General features: G+C 26.8%; 1 protein-coding gene across 1 annotated transcript in view; it reads right to left on the bottom strand.

The window, feature by feature from the left end:
• Nucleotides 1-10,172: 10,172 nt before the first annotated feature.
• The window catches only part of LOC129956442 (cell adhesion molecule Dscam2-like), a 342,184-nt gene continuing 329,993 nt past the window's right edge, over nt 10,173-22,363 (bottom strand). The window contains exons 19-23 of the mRNA XM_056068324.1: nt 18,884-19,051; nt 17,564-17,659; nt 15,711-15,769; nt 12,720-12,795; nt 10,173-10,438 (exon numbers count right to left, since the gene is read on the bottom strand). Of these exons, the coding sequence (XP_055924299.1) occupies nt 10,278-10,438; nt 12,720-12,795; nt 15,711-15,769; nt 17,564-17,659; nt 18,884-19,051 (560 nt within the window). The 3' untranslated portion in view covers nt 10,173-10,277. The remainder of the gene's footprint in view (nt 10,439-12,719; nt 12,796-15,710; nt 15,770-17,563; nt 17,660-18,883; nt 19,052-22,363) is intronic.

Here is a 22,363-nt window from a genome sequence, read left to right as displayed (position 1 = left end):
TGGTCAAAAGTGAAAAATTTTCTCATTAAATAAACCTTATTTATCAAATCAATGGTGAAATAAGCATCAGTATGAGAGAAGAATTTACATCGGATTTCTTTAGAATATCATATTCTAAAAAATGTATTATCAGGTGTTAAGAAAGGTGTTATCAGGTGCTAAAAAAAGAGGCCAGTTTGTTTCATAAAGAAGAGAAAATTTTCTGTCTTGTCAAATAGTACAGAGAGAGGAAAAATTTCACTTTCGGGAAAAATTTCACATTTATAATCCGGCAAAGAACTGATAGATATTTTTACTAATTCTTTAACCGGATATTAGACAATTTATTGAGGTTCGAACTATTAGATACCGAGTGGAATTTAATCTTTTAAAGTAATTATTTTACAAATCTTTTGATACAATTATTTTAACGTTGTTTTTATTCCACGATCGTCAATAATCTAACCATACGACTGGCGCAGTTTAGCCAAGGTTGGCTCTTGCGCCACTAAAACTCACAACCAACCAACCAATCGAACTATTAGAAGAATATTTTTATTTATTTATCTATTATGATTCAGTTTCCGAATGTCCGGCATAGCTAAGTATGCATTTTTATTTTCTTTAGATTTTAAGTTTTCGAAGATTTATATTGAAAGACATTAAAATACACGGATTGTAATATTAAGAAAATATTAATACACATTTTAAATTATAACAACAGTTTTAAGATATACAAATGGACTCATACATGAAAGAGAATATGTATATGTATGTTTACGTCTCATTAAGATAAAAGGTAAACGTATTATTCTTTGAATAGTTCAATCGTATTTCTTATTCCAACATATTGAAACATATTGGCACACACCAAGTGGCAGAGTGAGCAATTGTCTCCATAAGAAAAATAAAATATACTATTTTTCTTCCATAAATATACATAAGGATTAATCTATAGTTTTAAAACCAATGATTTTGATAGATATTATCTAATTTCTTCATTTTAATGTATATATATCTGGTAATTATGGAAATCTTTTTTGCTTGATTTGGGATTGCAAATATGGAAATTAATTAATCACAGATCAATTTTTTTCCTACAGGTTTTCCAATTCGATTCCTTAGTTCAATTTGCTTAAAATTTATGTCATCAGTAAAAATGTGCTTTAAAGCAAATTCCCGTAAAATGGAAATTAAGTTTTACCCATGATGCAAAATTTAATTCGAGTATTAAAACATAAAACTTTGTGAATTTTTTCACTTTCATCACTGCATAGAGATGCATTTTTTGCATGGTATTTTGATCTTCATACACAAATGTATTCATAGTTGTTTTCATTAATAAGCAGCAAAGTCAGATTTCAGTAATTTTTCACAAGGTGCATGCTAAAAATGTATTCAATTCCATTATAAATCAAATGATATTCAATCTTTATCGTTCTTCATAATAATTTTGCTTGCTAGATTTCAGAATAAAATTTCCCAATAAATTTTTGTAAAACTATCCCACGCGTATATGGGTAAGGAATATGGAAAACAATTCTACTAAAACGCTAAATAAAAGCCTATGTATATGTTTGTAAGGATGATACATATTATCTTTTTCAAATAATGCAGAAAAAGCAAAGTTTTCGTTAATCTTTCGCTACCACGGCTTAGAACTGAGGTTTAGATTTAATCCATCTAATTAGACAACCCAATTTTCGATCTCTGAAATGTATTAGAGAAAAGACAATCTAATTGTGTGTGAACTCAATAAGTAGTATTCGTTAACAACAAGAAATGGGAAACTAAAATTTAAAATAAAATAACAAAACCAGTTAACAAAATAACTGAAAAAAACTAGGTATGTAGATGATATTAAAAATCTTATTTATTTGTATTGAAATTAGACTTTAGTAAAGGTTCTACATTTTTGTCCAAAAATTATGTCATTGAAAAGTAAAATTACAAAGAATGTTCGAAATTATTTTCCCCAAGAAGTTCGGTTTTAAAAGTTAAAATAATTATCTGAAATTGTTTTATGATCCAACCAACATATTCCAACATACATTCATAGTTATTAATTTATTTTTATCACAATCTTTGTAAAACATTAGAATTGTTCTACTGTGGAATAAAATGTTGTACTTCAATGGAATTTCTACTGAAACTATCTGGTTAAAATTATTATTTGTTTGATTTTCTCATGTCGGTATAAATAAGCAAGAAAGAACTATTTTTCATGTTCTATTATAAGAATTATTAAAAACAAAGTAATGATTATTTAAACAAAATTAAAACACACTGCGACAAGTCAATGAAATATAATCACCGATTTTGATAATAATATATTTATTGAAATAATTTGGAGATGCAAAAGATAAAAATGAATCATCTTTAAAAATGTTTCCATATCTATTGGTCCCAGTGAATTAGACGAAATAAATCAACATTATTTTCTAAATTTGAGAAAAAAAATCATATTTAAAGCCTCATAATTATCTTTGAAAACCGCTATTGTAAAATAACATGTTTAAGATGAAAATGCTCAATATCAAAGTTTATTTAAATTATCAATAAAAGTATTGAAATGTGAAGCATTTTATTATTAATGGAAATACTAAGGGGTTATTAATGATTCTCAGTAGATCTTGCCACTCCTCAGAAGTGTTGCTAAAGTTTGATAGATAAACTTGTTCACTTCAATTACCATAATTCAAATATACATAAAAAATTATAGTTTAGCTTAACAGATTTACTTCCTATAACTTGACTTAAATCAGCGGAAAATAAGTTTATTTGATTTTAACCCTTAACTGAACGGACGCGTAGTCAAAATGACTTTACGTTTTTCTATAGATCTGATTATCACGGTATTTTGCCTTTGAATAACCATGTCCTCAGTACCTTCAAGTTGTTCTTTCAGTAGAATGTTGGCAAAGGTCTAAGTAAAACATGTGTGTAAAATCGAGTGCATGTCTCTGAAACTACTTTTAATTCGAATAATTCAAAAAAAAAAAAAAATACATATTCATAAAATATTTTAAAATATTGTATTCTTTACTTCTGTTTGTTAAATTCTAACAGTTATTAACATTAGTGTGGTTCCGTAATATCTAAACGAAATAAATAATCATTAAAAGATTACTTAGAATTTTTTACAACATTTTTCCAACATTTAATATTAAAACATTTGAAATTTTTAATATTTTTGGTAACGATATGATTTCTAAAATGTTTTGTGTTTCCAAAATAAATTCCAATGCTTTTTACAAAAGACAAAAAAGACAAATAACAATGGCATGATTTTCAGTTCATGTCTCTGGTCCTGTGAGAAAATTTATTTCGCCTGTTATGGGTTAAAAAATATTTTTCTTGGCACTATAAATATTTAGAAAACAAATTGAATATTTAAATAAAACTAAGAAAAATCATGAAAATGTAAAATAATGAGAAATTAGAATTTCAAGATATATAAAAATTATCCAAAAATTAATTATTTAAATTCATTAATAAAGAAATCAGTGCATAGCTACAGTGGCTCCCAAAAGTGTTCGTACACCAACAAGAATCAATTAAAAACCTCATTATTTACCATTATATATTCTTATTGTTACATGAAAATTTTTTCATAGCATATTTTTACAGTTCTTAATAAAGCAGTGAAGAATAAATTTTAATTACGATGCAAATTCTTTTTTAAAAATGACAGTAAATAAAATTGCACAAAAATAGGACACAAAAGTGATCATACACTTTAAAAAAACATCACTAAATATGAAATTTTCTAAATTTTTATAAATGTTTAGTATTTAGTAGGATATCCTTTATTCTTAATAACAGCTTTTAAACGTTTGGGCATAGATTTAACTAAACGGTCGGTTACTTCTGCACTGATCTTGTTCCATTCTTCTATCATTACTGCTTTCAGTTGAATTTTCGATTTAATGTCGTGACTTCTTATTCGCACCTCTAATTCTTTCAAAATATGTTCTATAGGGTTTAATTCCAGTGATTGAGCTGGTGTTTTCAGTGTTTGAGGGCAATGATAGAGGCAAAAAAGACGAACATTCATTGCCGTGTGCTTAGGATCGTTGTCTTGGTAACACACAAAGTTGTTTAAAATGCCCCATTTTTGTGCTGACACTTTTAAATTATTATTGAGAATATTTATATAAAATCTATGATCCATTATACCATCAATGAATACTAAATTGCCTACTCCAGCCGCTGACATACACCCCCAAACCATGACACCTCCACCGCCATGTTTTACTGTTCCAACTAAATTCTTAAGATTAAGTTCTTCGTTTTTTTTTTTTTTTTTTTTTCTCTATACAATGATTCTCCCATCCAACCCAAAGATGTTAAACTTACTTTCATCTACAAATAAGATAAGATTCCAATAGCTCTCTGGCTGGTTTAGCATAGATTTGGCAAATTTAAGCCTAGCAATTCTGTTCTTCTGACTTACAAAGAATTTTCTTCTTGCAGAGCGGCCATGCATACCAGCATTCCGAAGAATTCTACGAATAGTTTCACAGGAAATAGAAGTTCCATTTGATTCATTATATTGTGCAGTAAACTTTATTGCACTCAGAAGTGGATTTTTTAGAAATTTACTCACAATATTTCTTTGACTTCTAGTTGACAGAATTTGAGGGTGACCATTACGAGGTTTGTTTGCAATCCTTTTTCCCTCTCTGTAACGTTTTATTATGCTTTGCACCATTGAATGAGGTAGATTAGTTATAGTTGCAATGCCTCTAATTGATTTTCCAGCTTTAAAATGAAATATAATTAATTTTCGTACGTCTAAACTCGTTTCTTTACGAATGCGCGTCATATCTAAGAATAAAGTAAATAGAATAAATAATTGTGTTATTAAATACTGAAATCAAACGATTTTAGTGAATTTTTCAATTAGAAGAAAAATAAGCCGCAAAAGATATTTTTATGATGAATTTAAATAAATAATGTTTGGATGTACGAAGACTTTTGTGTTCTAATTTTGTGACATTTTTTATTTATTTATTTTTTAGAACAATACTACTAGATTTTTTATAAAAATATTTGTTAAGTTTTATTAAGAACTATTTAAAGATGCTAATTAAAAAAAACCAACTAATAAAATGCTTTATTAAGAAGTATAGAACACAATTTCTGCAAATTTCTTTAGTGTACGAATACTTTTGGGGGCAACTGTAGTCCACATGAAATTTCAAGAAATCATCATTTAAAAAAGTATTATGTCAATTGAAATCGTTTGACTGTCTGCTTTATCTAATATTTATTACCAGGTTAAAATTCTTGTTTACCTCACCGAGATTCAAATAAATCCAATTCGTTTGTTTTCGTAAGGAAATTAAAATCAAGCAACCCCTCAATTGTAACAAGTTTTGCCAGTTCTTTTAAAGAAATAACAAGTTTTTATGGGAACTGCGCAAGGAAAATATTTATTAAATTTTAAATTAAAATTCTCATTAAATAAACAAATAGAAGAGCAACTGATTAATCCAAATATTAGAAATAAAGTGGATTCTGAAAATGGTTTCTCGAATAAATTTGACAAGATTATGAACAAATTTAAAGAAAAGTAGGATGTTACCAGATTTATTTAGATTAAAAACATAATTTAAAACCAAATTTGTTTAGTTGTGCACGTCAAGATAGATATTTCACTTTTTTTTACTGCAAAAAAAAAAAAAAAAAATGGAATTTAAATAATCAGATATTTGTTTTCTAAAATCTAATTACCATTTTTATTACTAAGCAAATAATAGGAAATATCACCTTTATGCATAAAATTTCAGAAAACTATTATTATTATAAATACTATAGCCTTACTGAAGCTTTACATCAGATTTAACTCAAAAAATGCTCTTTATTCTATTTTTCTACATTTGTAATTTCGAAGGGATTCATTGGCCACGCGCGCGTGCGCAAACACACACCAATGGTTAGTCTGTGCGTGACCGACAGAATATACTTGTGTCAGCTTTATTGTTACGAAAGGTCAATATTTATTCTTTTTATATTCCATGCTCTTGTCATTAGAAGCCACGGTGACCTGGTGGTCAGGTCTAGACTTCGGAATCGAAGGGTTCCAGGTTCGTGACCCGATTCCACCGAAGAACCTTCGTGTAAGCGGGGTCTGGTGCCCGATAAATCCGTCCGGACCAAACGCCCTCCCGCTAGTGTGGTGTGGTGTGAAGAGGAAGGTGCCAGCTCGGGTGCCATCCTCATCATCTGACGCGGCTCAAAATTACGAGGTCCGTCACAAAATAGCCCAAGTGTTTCTTTAAAATGGGACATTACTATAAAAAAAAAAATATATAAAATATAAATGCCCATGCTCTTGTTCGCACACTTTTTGATTTCTGTCATGATTTGCTTATTTAATACTCTATTTATGGCGCATCAAGAATATTTGTTGTGTATAACTGATTGCTAACATTTTCTTATAAACACTGTCTATCCAGATACATTTGTGGAAGTAAGTATTTGATATTCTTATGTTATAACCTCTTAAGTAATATTTCAGAATTTTCTTAATACAATCTCTTCTATCCGAATAGTATTATGAGCAAATTCGAAAGAAAAAAAAAAGTAAATGCGCGAATGACTCGAACCAATCATTCTAGTGGAGTTTACATATCTGCCTGAAAAGATGGTTTCGCGTTAGTATGTTGTTAACCAAGAATGAAGCTGCAAATTAGGCAAAATACAATATTGGCAAAGTTGACTTAGTGGTATAAAAAGAGTGAAAAAGTATTAAAAAACAATAAAAAAATTAAAATGTCTAAAATCATGAATATAAAATTAAAATAATTTTTTTCAAACGAAACGTGTAAAAAATAAAATTAAATATATTTTAATGATTAATAATTAGAATTTCTATAATTTAAAGTAAATATATTTCATTTACGTTTAAGCAATCATTAGTCGGACTTCAGACAATAACAAAAAAAAAATACTTTGTTGTAATAGATTCAAGGAACATAGAAACACATTAACAAGTAGAAAATTTCCCACCCATGTAAAAATGCAAGAATACAGAAGTAAAAAGTACCCTATCTTTTTTTTAGTAGCCACCAATTTTAATAAAATATGAAAAATTCTTTTGTAACATATTGATGGCCTGTAATTGGCGAACACATTTTAAAAAGAATTTTTCAAAACTAGCAAAGTTATAGATTAAATTGACTTCTAACTTAAAATAACTTCTAACACTTCCCAATATACCCTAGGGAGACGAATGGAAAAGTAGGAACTCAAAGTACAACAGTTTACCTATTCTTCCATCAAAAATTGAGCATCTCCTTGTTTTTTTGTTTCCGGATTAATTAGTAGGAAGATTCCGAAGTGGCAATAAAAACATTCAGAAACAACAGTAAAGTTCAGAAAGAGAAATAAAGTTAAATCCGGACTGATTCAAATTTACTGTGCTTTCTGTAGAGATAAGTGCTCTTTGTAAAGTTTAGTCTCTAATAATAGATTTATCGTACTTTAGATATAGGTAAAGAAAATGTCTAATATTACTTGCTAAATAATTTTTTAGATAGTTAAATTGTATTATTTTATTATCGTTATTAAACTATTTTGTTAATAAATTGAAATTTATTTGATTGTCATTGTGGTTGCCGTAAGTTGTGGCAAAATAAATGATCGTATAAAGTATGATTAATGCAAGTTAACTTTATTGTTTATTAATTTATATTTAGAATGAAGTTATCATATTAAATTTATCAATAGAAAGCAATTCTTTTTAGATTTAAAATAAATGGATAATATAAACATAGCCATTGATTTTATTCCTAAAAATATCATTACATAATAATATTTGATTTTTATGGTGCTTAAATCATATTTTTTAATAATTTACATTTTGTTTTAAACTAGTTAAGATTCTCTTTATTTAATATTTACTAGTTGATACAACAGGAGTTACAGGACAAAAATATATATATATATATATTCATGTCATAACTTTTTAATGTAAAAACTAATTTTATGTAAAATAAAATATTCAGAATATTTTTATCGTCTGAAATGCTTTTAAATGATTGAAAATATCAGTTGAACTAGACGATTTCTAACAACAGCAGAAAGACTAAATTTTCTTTACAATAACTGAAGTACAGCAAATGGTTTAGCGAAGGATTCCAGATATTTAATTAAATATTTATTTTTTCATTAATAAAAATCAAAATAAAACACATATTTATTGCTCTTGATTTAAAGGATCTGCATTATTGCAATAAGCTTTTATTTTAATGTTCTCCAAGAATTTTGCTAATGGATTTTTTCAATTGTTTTTCATGGTTTTTTTTCTTCAATAATGAACAAATACTGTTGCAAATTGAACATAAAATTAGTTTTGAAGAATTTATTAAAAAGAAGAGGAAATGGTACAGAAATAAAAATAAACTATGTCAAAAATATTTTTTTTTTGAAAAATAACTCAAGTATATCAAAAAATGAGGCAGAATATTTTAAAGTTTTTCCGTTTGGTTAAGAATATTTTCTTTTTAAAATCATCTGTATCTGTTCATTTATTTATTAATTTTGAAAATATAAATAAAATAAATATAATAAAATATAATTAAAATAAGAATTGCATGGTAAAAAACTGATTTGATTGAAAAAAATGTTGTATCTTTAAATAGTGGAAATTTTTTGAAGAATAATTTGCTTAGACGTTTCTGTAGAAAACATCAAGATTTGAAAATTTTCAAAATAATATTTAATTAAATTTTGCTGTTTCAAAAATTAACAAGGTTTTTTTCTTTTATTTAAAATAATAGTTGCTGAAAATTTGATTGAATTTGTCATGTTGTTTTGGTGAAAAATGGCGCTTCCAAAGCTACAATGGTTTTTATTAACATTATGATTTTTCGGTAAGTACATTGATAATTTTTTTAAAAAAAAATTACTTTGAACTTAATGTTAACAATCTTAATTATTTCTAAATACTTGATGTAACTTGCTATTATATTTCTTATAAGGACATTTGTCATGATGTAAGATAATTTATAATATGTTCATAAATTTCAGATCTAAAATTTCCCCTGGATCCAATATAAAAAATAACAATGACCTATATTATCATTCTAATTTTTGTAATTTTTTTTAAATTCTATTTTCTTCCGTGCTTAGATTATCCTTCGCAATACACAAGCTATAGCAAAGCAGATCGAATTTGTAAGCCGTCATATCCAGAATAATCCGAAAATGTCTCCATCTTTAGAATTTTGACGGCCTATCTCTAATATTTTTAAGGTAAAATATTTTTAATTTGCATGTATTTTATTCGGAAACAAAGGAAATTTTTTCTAAAAAAATCATCATTATTGTTAAGAAGATTTAAGAAAAATTTAATTAATTTATTAAGATTCGCCCTGACACTGTTCCAATTGCTTCTTTTCTGATTTCTGTTTTTACATTTATATTCTTCATTTACATGTAAAGCTATTGAATGTCTCGTCTGAAGTCCTTTAGTATAAGCGAAATCATTTAAAAATTTAATTGTTTTACTTTTTCTCTTTAAAACTGCATTCAACTTTTAATATAGTTTTGCAATAAAATTGCTTAATTTAAATACTTCATTTCAATATTATTTAATGCGAAATGGAGTAAAAAAAGAATCTTTAGCAGAAACAAAATCTAATTTTAGTATAATAGGATTAAAATCATTATTTTAGGTGCTTAAGGCACTCAAATTTCTTTTGGTGGAAAGTATGAACTAAACAAAATCTTCAAACTATACAACACTGATGAAAAAACTTTAATAATATTTGAATTTTCATTAGAATTTTTAATTTTTTTATGATATCTCCTACCTTAAATTATTATACAGTTTATTTCCAATTTTTCTAACCTAATTCAGACGGCACTCCCTTATATGGAATCAAGGATAACTGAAATTTTTAACTATGCATATATTTAAATATTGCTTTGTCGTCAGGAAAACTCAAACCAATTAAAATTCTGCATATTTTAATAAATTCGTATTCTTCAGACTCGATAATCATACATGCATCGCAGATAATTAGTATATTTATTAATTTTCTCTTTAATTAATAGAAAGTTTCAAATTAATTTGTTATTAAAGGAATGCTACGAATGAATGTATTGTAAAATGTACAAAAGGAAATAAACAATTCTTAAAAATACATTTATTGATTCGTAATTTTGCACATTGGGATTGATAAAAGTAAAAATTTTGCTTTGGCACGGTTTTCCATACATTCTTGGCGAATGTTAAAGCTCCGATGGCGATAAAGTTGTAGAATGACAAAGCTGATGATAATGTGTCATCGGACTGGTGTCTGGCTGATATCTGATTGATTGCTATTGCACCATTTGTCAACAGCTGTGTCGGTATGTTCATTACTGTCTTTATCAGATGCTGTCTGACAGGGATTATCGCTTGTTGGTTTGTATGAAAAGCTCGCTTCTTGAGTTTCATTTTCTCCTGCAAATAACAAATGAAACCAAGTTTTACAATAATTAATAACAAAGGAAGTAATAATATATTATTACTTAATAATACTATAATATATTATACTATACTTATATAATATATTATACATAAATAATATTATTTGTTTTATTCGCTTTATGATTGGTAGATGCGAGTCACCTGACCCAAGATATAGTATTATTTGAAATACTAATGTAAATTATTATTAAATCGTAGTAAATATTTATTTTGCACTTGAAGGTGAAATGCTGACAAAAGCGGAAAAGCAAAGTTTTAATTAACACCAAATTAAACGCAAATTTGTTTAAAAAATATTATTTGTTAATTCTACTTTTTGACACACCTTTTGTGGCAACACTAATGAATATATTTACATTTTGTTTACCTTTTTTGGGTAATGAAATTCTCGCGCTAATGCTGCATTGTTTATTAAATATTAATGGGCGTCCAACTATATCATATAAAGAAAAAATGAAAAAAAAAAGACTTGAGGATTTTAAGAAATTTTTTATTTGTCTTTAAAGTTGGTTTTAATTCCTTATTCCTGCGGAAAAAGTTCAAATTCAGAAGGAATCTCATCATAATAAACTAATACTAAATTAGAATTCATCTTTTTCGCTCATGACATATTCAAAGTAGTTTGTTTTCGTATGTTTTTTTTTTTTTTTTTTTTTTTTGTTTTGGAGGGGGGCAATCAATTTCTGCCCGTTAACCTGAGGGCATGCATGACTAGAGGACAACATAAGGTTAGCGAATGGAAGCCTCCTGGTTATTATAATATTATAAGCATAATAAATTAATAATAAAAATTGTTTTATATGGCAATTATATGGTACCTTTGAAAAATGTCTTCTTTAATTGTTCTATTTGTTGGTGCTTATGGCACTTGTCATAAACGAGTCCTATGGCGTAGTCAAAATTTAATCCAAATTTTAGCGCCTCTTGTTTCAATAGCGCCATCTAGTACATCTTAGCTTCTCCTGTATCACAGCCCTTCTCATGGGGCGAACTTTATTCATATATTTCATCCAGATCGTAATTTAGACCTGAATCAGAGAACGATCGCCACTGATTCACTACCTCCAGTGGTATTGTCTCGATTTTCAGGACTTTGTGGCTACGACAGATTTTTCCGTGTATCAGCCACCAAGTACAAGGAGAGTCTTGGGTCGGCAAGGTTCGAACTCACAACCCAAAGGATGCGAATCCAATCAGGCTGTCACGGTCTGTAAGTGTTTTATCATTAATTTGTCAATATTTTTCATGTCTACTAAATTTTCTTTTAAGGGGATTAATATTTTATTGACTAACATATCTAGCCTTTCTCATAATTAAACACACAAATGCATGTATTATTACAATTTACACAATATTTTTACTATACGGCTAAGATTGTTCTACAAAAGGATCTTGAGGCAGAATAATATCCTAAGTAATATAGTCGAATAAGACGACAGTGGTTGTCGCCCTATTAGATTACATTCCTTGATTAATGGCCCCTGGTTTTATGTAACCGCTGGAAGGTAAAAGGTATATTACTTCCTTTAGGCACCATAAAATTACTACTTTAAATAAACAAAAGAAATTTAAAAAATAATAGTAGATTATATCAATATCTTAACGCAGACGATTTTCAAATATATTTAGTTGTAAAAGAATAACAGTTGGAGGAAAATGAGCATAAAGTAATATGGTATCACTGAAAGGATAACATTTTGAATTGGAAGACGGTATTAAAATATTTTTAATGCAAACAACGGTTTCGAAGTTAATACAGAAGTTCTGTTCATTTCCAATTAATTGAAGATTAAATTAACTTTGAACATTTGACAGTATTTTTTCAGACATTATTTTTAAGGTTGAATAATTTTTAGAGATGGGAGAATGAAAGTACTGAAATATCTAATTATATCATCATCAAACAAGGAATACAACTCCATCTCAGTTTTCGAAATTTTATAAGGGAAAGAAAATAAATAATGCAACTAAATATGAATATTTCTGAATTTTTTTTTCACATCTGATGAGACCAAGTATTCATATTTGAGAAGAAAAATTCGGTTTATTCTCTCATATTTTATGACGCAGAAGCAGTTAATAATTCCGTGTAAAAAAATATGGATGAAACAAAACATAACTTATATTCTGATTTTTTTTTAATTATATTCTATTTCTTTATTCAAAATAAACCTAACAAGCGTAATAGTTATTTGTATTAAAAAAAAAAAAGGGGAAACATCCGATTGTTATTCAAACCTTATTTCAAACTTACCGCCATTATTATAATCTGACTTGTAGATTGGTCTAGTAGAACAACGCTTGATGGTAGCAAACAGTCCCTCTGAAGCCTGCATCGAAAAAATATTAAATTGAATTAGAATGATATCACAATATCAGGCAAAAAGTTTACAGATTATAAAATTTATTTCGCTCATTTTAAGATTTTATATTTCATTAGATCATTAAGTTTTAACTTTTTTTTACAGAAAAATTGTTTTAGCTTAAACTTTTAATGTGTGATCAAACAAATCGATCCATGCACGAGCTTACTTTTGAGAATGCTCAAGCAAATGGGCGCGAGGCGAAATAATGAATTCTTTTTATGCTAATACGCTTGATTTGTATAAATTGCGAGTTGTTAATAAAATTATGGATTTAATCTGAATTAATCAGTTTTGCTTTTATTTCTGAAAGTGTATTTTTAGTGATTAAGCAAATTACAGTCAATAATCTTCTGATAATCTCTATTATTTTTCCATAATGGTATCATTCAGTTAGGGAACAAAGAAACAGTTTATTCCAAACTGACATGCTTAAAACAAGTATTTTTATATATTAGACTATGATAATATTTATATAAATATTAACACTAATTTTTTATGAAGGTTATTAAAAATTAACAGGAAAAAAAACACGAACAAGCTACCAAAACTAAATTGAAAACGTAAATCAATTCTGAGCCATTAGGCGAAATCGGAAGTATATGTCCTAAAAATTGAGGACTTTATCTTAATGAATCCTTTTTGCTTTTATTTCTGAAAACGAAAATTTAGCGATTAAACAAAGTCCAGTCAGCCACCTTTTGATACTCGCAATTATTTTTTCATAATCGTGAATTTGATTATAACATTGTAAAAAAAAAATGTTTAGTTCTACGTTTTTATTTTTCCCAACATGGTTGAAAGTAAGAATTTCCCCTTAGAATTTCAGCGATCCACATCTCTAGTTTGCTATATATGAAACAACTTTTGAGCTTGCAGTGCCGGATCCACTGACCAATAGTGTAACTAAATTCAACTACATCATGTCGAATTCACCGACACGATGGAGTAATGCGATATATATATGTGTGTGTGTGTGTGTGTAATGATATCTTAAACTCTGATTTCAATTTCAATTGATTTACAAAGTTTTATCTTAATATAGCCCATAGCATTTCATTCTCTTATTTCCTGATCCAATTCCACTTTCTCTAGTTAATTCATTCAAGAATAGCTTTATAAAACTGCTGAATATGCTAAACGCCGACACATTCTCACGCTCCGCGTGAAGAGCTAGAAAAATGTGAAATAAGCCCATTATTTTTTAAAGATCCCTGTGTTTCCCTTACTTGTGATTGACATGCGTCAGAAATCCCTATCAGAATCTTAGTAATATATTAGCACTGTAAAAAATAGTTTCCCTATCCATATTTCATGTTATATAAGACCCGAGATAAAATGTTCAAGAGCTTTTTCCCCCACTTCTTTCTGTGCCGTTGTGTGTGTTGCTCGTCATTCCTGCTTGTACATAATGCGTGCTTCCCCAAGATGAAATAAAACGATGTCACGAAATCGAACGTCTCTTCACTGTGTTCGAAACTGCATTTTGCTTCACATAAAGTAATGCTTACATATTATATATAAGTAACCAATCTTAAGTAAGAAAAAGTTTGAAAACGAAACTAAAATGAAAACGAAACAAAATAGTTTCGAAATCGCAACTAAAATTTATAACCTATTTAAACTAAAACCAAAAAAGAACTTCATAGTATTTAGAGAGCGCAATTGCAGTTACTTCTAAAACACAGATGAATTGATACAAAAGTATTAGAATCAAGTTAATAGGTAAAACAAAAAATCAAATAAAAATTAAACCAAAAAAATTTATAAAAAATATAAAAAAAATCTTTGAATCCCTGCCTGAGGTTGACCCTTGAAAAAGTCTTCAGGCCGGATTCTTTTTTTATATTTTTTATAATTTTTTATTTGATTTTTTGTTTTTTCTATTAACTTGATTCTAATACTTTTGTATATATATATATATAAATATATTTTTAACACGTCTTTCAGTATCTGCAGAACATTATTTATTTGAGCTAACTTAAAAATTATCACATCAGTGATTCATTTTTGCTAATAAATTTCGAATTTTAAAATTAAATGTTACTAAACGCAGTAATTTAAAATCAATTTAAACACACTAATGAGATGTCAAATAATTCTGAAATAATTTATTAACGTCCAAGTTAAATTCAAACATAGATTTCAAGAAAGACTTTTAAATTTAACATTTAAGAAATTCCACTGTTCGTTTAAAAAATTGCATAGTGAAATAAAATTCCGGAGAAGAAAAGGTGATGTGTTTTATTCTTCATTTTTGTGAAAAATTATAGAAAAAAAAGCACTTTTAAAAAGTTATAAATGGATTTCATGAAGATACTTATTTTCTAAATATTTTACTACGTTTCTAATATTACTTTATAATACTTTTCATTACCTTAAAGTCAGGTTATATAAGTCAGAAAATAGTTTGGATTATGAAGAATACATACTAATTTTGTATACACCATCTTTGCAGATATTCCATAATGTTATTACCATTTTATGAACTAATAATTTCCCAAATATTTAGAATTATATGTAAAGGTAGATGTGCATTTTGAATGAACATTTCTTGAAAAATCTAATTATGTGGCTACCAGATTTAATGTTGATGTTAGTTCAAATAACATCAGTTATTTCGTTTAAACAATTGTTTCATCATGAAACACTCATTCATTTGTTAAGTTTAAAATTCTTGTTTGATTTCTCATTTCTTTCACAGGTGAGGTTTACAGACATGTATTTCATAATAAATGTTGTTCATGTTGATGCGTTCAATGATGCCTTGAAAATTCTACGGGCCCTGATACACGCAGATACCCTAATTTCATGTTTTGTGATACCTTCTGCAGGTTATTTTTAATATGTGAACAAATTATGTTAAAAAAATTATTACTTACCTGTATCGGAGAGAATGCATCCAAATATGTATAGGGTTCTGGAAAATCGGTCTTATTGTCTACAAAATTAAAAGTAAATTAATTTTCATAAATTTGATATTTTTTTTTTGAAATCAGAAGGAATTGATTATAAAGATCATTTTATAATTAATTATCCATTAATTCCATTATCCGACAAATACTCAGTTATGTGTAGTATAATTGTTTCTAAAACAATAGTTCGTTTTTCTTCTCCATCTTCCACGATGTCAGATGTTTGGTTAGAATTTTAGCATTTGGCGAATATTTCGTAAGAATGCAAACGAGATAGTCGGAAACATTTGAAATATTTAAAATTAAAATATTAACAGAATGATAAAAAAATTAATGAACTGAGAAGATTAAAAACTTATAAAAATATGTTTATATTTATTAATTACTAGCCGCCTTTGGCGACCAGCCGAATCGCCGATCTTAATGTTCGCTAAAATTTTAATAATTTAATATTTTATGCAATTCCAACTTTAATAGATTCTTCAGCAAAATATTTTAAAACTTCACATTTTGATAGTCATATAATTCACTCATAATATTATAAAGGCCTTCAGTCATAACGTCATATGTATCTCTCAAATTTTCTGTTAGCTCCCGTAGAATTTATGCTTTAAATTAAAGTGTAAATGATGAATCTGCAATTAATATAATATTTTTTTACTGAAACAAAGCATTTTTTTTAATAATATGATTACTGATAATAGAGTCACTGAGCGTTTAAACTTTATGGGCACTAAAGAATATCTTTCTTAATTTATGTAATATCTCAAGAATTTGTCAACAAAATTTTCTCAGATTCATCATGAACAGATCGATTCATTAACAATGTTTCATTTTAAATGCATCAAACACTAAGAAAATAAAATTAATCGTTTAAAATAATCGGTCGAAAACAGGTTTAAAAAAACTACTTAAAAAACGATGTACTTAAAACTATAAGCATATATCAAAAAATATATAACTAACATAAATACAATTTAATTACAAAAGCATGCAATTAGCCTAAAAATAATTTAAATCATTGAAAACAGGTTAAAAAAAACTACTTAAAAAACGATGTACTTAAAACTATAAGCATATACAAAAAATATATAACTAACATAAATACAATTTACTTACAAAAGCATACAACTAACCTAAAAGTAATTTAAATCGTCCGTTGATAATGGTTGCCATGCCAACAGTCAGAACACAGTGCGCATGCGTGAATTTTCTTCGCCTTTTACGATAACGCAAATGCGTGAATTTTTCTACGCCAGTTGGGGTGACGCTATGCAGATTATACATTTTTAATATCCTTTATTCTGTGTTATTTTAATTCAAAAGTACTTCAGAATGAATCTGAAACATGGATTAATTAACAATGTTTAATTTTAAATGCATAAAACATTAAGAAAATAAACAGAATCGTTTGAAATAATCCGCCGAAAAATCTTAACCCTAGCCTCATTACTGTTGGGAGAAAAAAAGAACTAAAGCCTAAATCATTTGGCGTTGGGGAAAATTGAAGATTATTTTGGCGGAAAAGTTGGCGGTGGGGAAAATGGAAGATTTTTTTGGCGGGAAAGTTAGTTTTTAATTAATAATTAAAATTCTAATTAAAATTTCAAAAAAAGGGACCCCAGGTGCACATTCCCGACCTCTAAGGTATACATGTACCAAATTTGGTAGCTGTATGTCAAATGACCTGGTCTGTAGAGCGCCAACACACACACACACATTGAGCTTTATTATAAGTATATAGATTTACAATTAAAAATATTAACTCCACTAATTAAACTTATTTATTTACAATAAAGATTTTATGAAAGAAATCTTACCGATTTCACAAGAGTAATGTGATGGATCAACAGGTTTTATGCTTATCTGATTAGTTAAGTCCTTCATCATCAGGATATCTTTTCCATTTTCATAATCTGTGGGAAAGAAAAATTCTCAATAAGCGAAGTATAGTATCCATACAAATAATCTAAGGTCAAAAAGTTCAAAGTTAAAAATAATTTAAGACTAAAAAAATATTAATATTTTCTCATTTGGCATCTTTAAAATTTAACTATTCAAAATGAACCATTGGAGAATTCATTCTAGCAACCTTTCCAAAAGTTTTCTAACTATGAAGTTTGGAACTATTTAGAGGACTGTTAGGCTCTTTTCATGTTTATTACTAAATAAAATATCGCTGATTTTGAATTTAAAAATCTTAGTATTATTTTGGATAATCTCATTATCACTTTTCTTCGACGCTTCTAATTGTCGTCCAATACTTAGATATACACATATTTTGATTTGAGAAAATTATCTAAATGATTATTATTGAGATTAAAACGATATAAATAATTAATATTTTCAATCAATCAATTAAATGCTGGACAGATTATTATACAGTTCTAACACATGTTTTTTTTTTTTTTTTTTTTTTTCTATTTTGTAAAGTATTGCATTAACAAATTCTGTGATCTTAGAGTTCATCGAGTTACTGGGGGGCTTTCAATTTCACTAATTTTAAAGAAATTTAGATCATTTCAGTGGTTATTTTGAGGAGCATCTGCTGATAAACCATAAGTACCTTCGCAGAGGCAGGTTTTAATTGCCAAAGAAAAAAAAAGGAAATTTAAAGTTTCATAACAAAGTTAGTCGCTCAAGAGTATAATTTTTGTTTAAAAAAATGCTATTATCAGTATTTTATTCCATTTGGTTTATCGGACTGGGAAATTTAGTACAAACTTATATATCGTGATTTCCCTTTCAATAACATTCTTTGACACAAAAAATATAATTGTTTGCTATTCAGAATATTTTTATATTAGAAATATATGTTTATATCTAAAATTATCTATTTTGCCGTGACTAGAGTGGATATTTTACTAAAATGAGTAAATATATTTTAGATTTTTAAATTTATAAACTCACGTAGAAAAACTTTAAGAAAAACATAAATCATGCTTGAACTTTCATCATTTGTTATCTGATTGTTTATGGAAACGCATAACCAGAAAAAAATTATAATGTTATAATTTTGAAATTTATAAGCTTACACCGATAACTTAAAGAATATATATATATATATATATATATATATATATATATATATATATATATATATATATATATATATATATATATATATATATAAATCATACCTGAATTTTCATCATTGTTTTCCGATTGCTTGCGGAAACACATAACCAGAATGAAAATGATAATGATGAGAATTACAGATGAAACAACAATGGTGATGATTAGGGTCATATTTTTATAAAATGGGAAATCAGTCTCTCTTTTTCCAAACGTTGGTGACGATGTTGGATCTGTAAGATAATAATTCATATTTATATTTGTCTGCAAAACATACTTATTTACAGTTATTAATTTTTTAAAAAATAATGTTCTTTTAATTAAAAAATATAAGAAAATATTTTAATATTTAGATTACTAGCAATTACAATAAAATAATAATCTAATTTTTAATTATCTGTATAATCCAATACAAAAACTAAAACTTTGAATAAAGTATGTATTTAAAAGAAGTATTGTTGTAATAATAGCTATGAAAATTTCTTTGGATAATAGAAATTTTATGTCAAGATAATATCTCCATACTTATTTCCAATTATATCTATAATTTGGAAGTATATTGAAACTGACATATTTTTAGCAATAAAAGAATCATTGAAATACATAAGCAGAATTAATCATAAAATTAACCAGAGAAGATATTTTAAGTTAGAGAGCGTATCTTTTTTTTATCTCTTACATTTATGTAATAGAGTGCATTATTTGTTTTCAGTTCCGTAATATCATAAAAAGATACTAATATACCTTTTGGCAACTTTTCAATTAAACCAGTTCGATCCAAAATTCGACATAGAGCTGCAATTTTAATGCGAAGACAACCCACCAAGTTTCAACAATCTAGCTCCTTGTGTTTACATACTCAGAGACAGACGAGGTAAGCACCACTTCTTGCTTTGATAGATAAAATTTTAAATTGGACACAAATCTGTCATTTTTTGTAGAGGGTCGTGTAATAAAATATAACCATCAGGCTTGTTGAAAATTGTAGATATCGCATTCATAAATGTATTATAATTGGATTAACAATCTATACTGATACATATGGCCAAAAATGAGAGGCAGCTACACAATTGAAGTAAAAAAAATAATATACCAAATTTCATTCAATTAGCTGGCTGTATATTTTGTGCTATATATATCGGCAACACTAGGATGGGTAAGTAAATAACTCTTTCATGGATTTTTTTCAATAAAATTTGATATCTACAATTGTAATGTTAAGATGACGCACAAAATTTCATATGTCAAGTTGTTTGTATTTTTGAATTATCTTTCGTAAAAAGATATAAAATAACAGAGATATACATTGTTTTTTATTTGAATTTCTCCTTTACGAAATTATTTTTATTAAATGATTGAAAGAAAAAAATTTAGAAATAATATTAAGCTACCATTTAATTGTAATTTAAAATATTTGTATAACCATTTCAATGTTATAACTTAAATTATTTCGTTTATCAATCGATGAAAAGATATCCTTAGCATGCCTTAATTTTATCTATATTTTGAGTTATCATTGCTTTATTTTAAAGTTTCATAAATTTAAAATGGCAAATCAACAAAGAGACTTGGAATAATTACTTAGAAAGCTAAGAAATTATCGAATTAATAATAATATTCATGATAAATATATGCCATTTTAAGAAAATAACTTTCATCATATATATTCTAGTTGAAAATATTTAACCGCTTAACTGTTTTGTCCTTATGCCATATGTGCATCGATTTATCAAATTTTGATAGCTGTAAGCAAAAAATAAACCATTCATAACGATTATAATTCAATATTAAAACTTCTTCGAATACATAGATAAGTCAAGTATTAAATGGATTTCCATTTGAATCAAAATAAGAAAATATTCCCAAAATAGAAGGTGTCGTCTTATTAGATAGTAAAGAAAATAAAACAGTTAAGGGGTTAAAATAATATAAATATATATTCGAAGAATAAATTAAATTTAAAAAGCGTTATATATTTTTGCAACTTTAACTGCATCACTAATGATTTTAAGACTAAATGCTCTATTTTCTTATGTGGCTGGTTTTCTCAAACAAATTGCACTTAAGTATGCATTTAATTATACCTTATTTCTTTCTGTTTCTAAAACTAACTAAGCAGTTTTTAGCAGAAATATTTTTAATTTCCCATTTACTGTAACAGAAAATTTTTATCATCACTTATATCCAACTTCACCTATTGACGAAAAAGGTAATATTCTAGCTAAATATATTGCCTGCGCGAGTCCAGATTTAGAGTTACCATGACAACATAATCTCGATTTAATGACAAGTTTCTAACGGCGCATGTATCTCTCAGGATGTCCAATTTGTCAAGAATGGTTGTTCGTGTGTTCAAATATTTCAGGAGATACTAGGTGTTGAATTATCTTCGCTTATTTGCCAGTGTTTACTTCCAAACAAAAGACGACTAATTGGATGATATATATTAGCTGTCAAAAATATCTCTTATATTTTATAAAAATAACTCTTATTTTAATCTGCAAAGTTTCAATGAAATATAATTTTTTTTTAAAAAAAGCATTTATTATTTAAAATCCTCATAAATTAAATAAACATTCTGATTTCATTAACATTATATTTTGCTTTAAGTATGAAATGTGTTAATTCAAAATTTGAAGGCTGAAATTGTTTCTAGAATTTCAGAAAACAACAAAGATGAAATGGAATTTCTAGCATTTGGCGCAAATTTCTGATTTTGGAAGTCATTTCATCATGAAAATCGTTTGCTATAAATTAGATTAAAAATAAAATATTTATCAATTATTTTTAGCAAAATATCAGTAGCTGCTACACGAATTTTCTATTCAAAAGTTTCATTTATTTCAAAATACTTTCTAATTCAAATATATGACATATTTCAATTTTAAACTATTTGGAACTAAGCATCTTTAAAAATATTTCTTGCATGGTGACATATAAAAAAATATTCCTTTGTTGTAATTTCATTACAAATATCTGCTAAAGAATTTGCTATTTTATATAATTTCATAAGTAATTAAATACGGAAAAAAGTATGTAACAAGTAATTTAGAAAGAAAATATCTGTTTTTATCTAAAATAATTTGAAAAAACTTTGACTAAATCTTCGAATTTAAGAAATTCTTTACATCTATATACAGAAAAGAGTTATATATATATAAGATATTTAGAATAAATTTCTTATGTATTAAATTATATAATATATTGAATTTTCTTTTAAACAATTCATTCTTTGTGGTTGGATGAAATCTCCAAATATCGCTTCAACAATGAATTATTTATTAATACAAATACAACGTTTATGTCATTTATTTGATGATATGTAAGATTTCCACGTAGAAACAAATGAAAAATTATTAAAATTAATTTAATTTGAGAGTTTGATTATTAATCGTTCCTATCTGTGTTGCAATTGTTATCTTGAAAGAAAAAGAAATCTGATAATTTTTTCCCTTTAAATATTAAATTGAATAAATTTCTTTCCAAACCTTATAATTCATTTTAAATTCTTCTTATTTTTAATGATAGCTTATTAAAAGTTGAAA

The sequence above is a fragment of the Argiope bruennichi genome, chromosome 11 (assembly GCF_947563725.1).
Source record: "Argiope bruennichi chromosome 11, qqArgBrue1.1, whole genome shotgun sequence".
NCBI classification, from domain to species: Eukaryota; Metazoa; Arthropoda; class Arachnida; order Araneae; family Araneidae; genus Argiope; species Argiope bruennichi.
The sequence above is the reverse complement of the archived record's forward strand: the minus strand, read 5'-3'. Positions and strand labels throughout refer to the sequence as shown.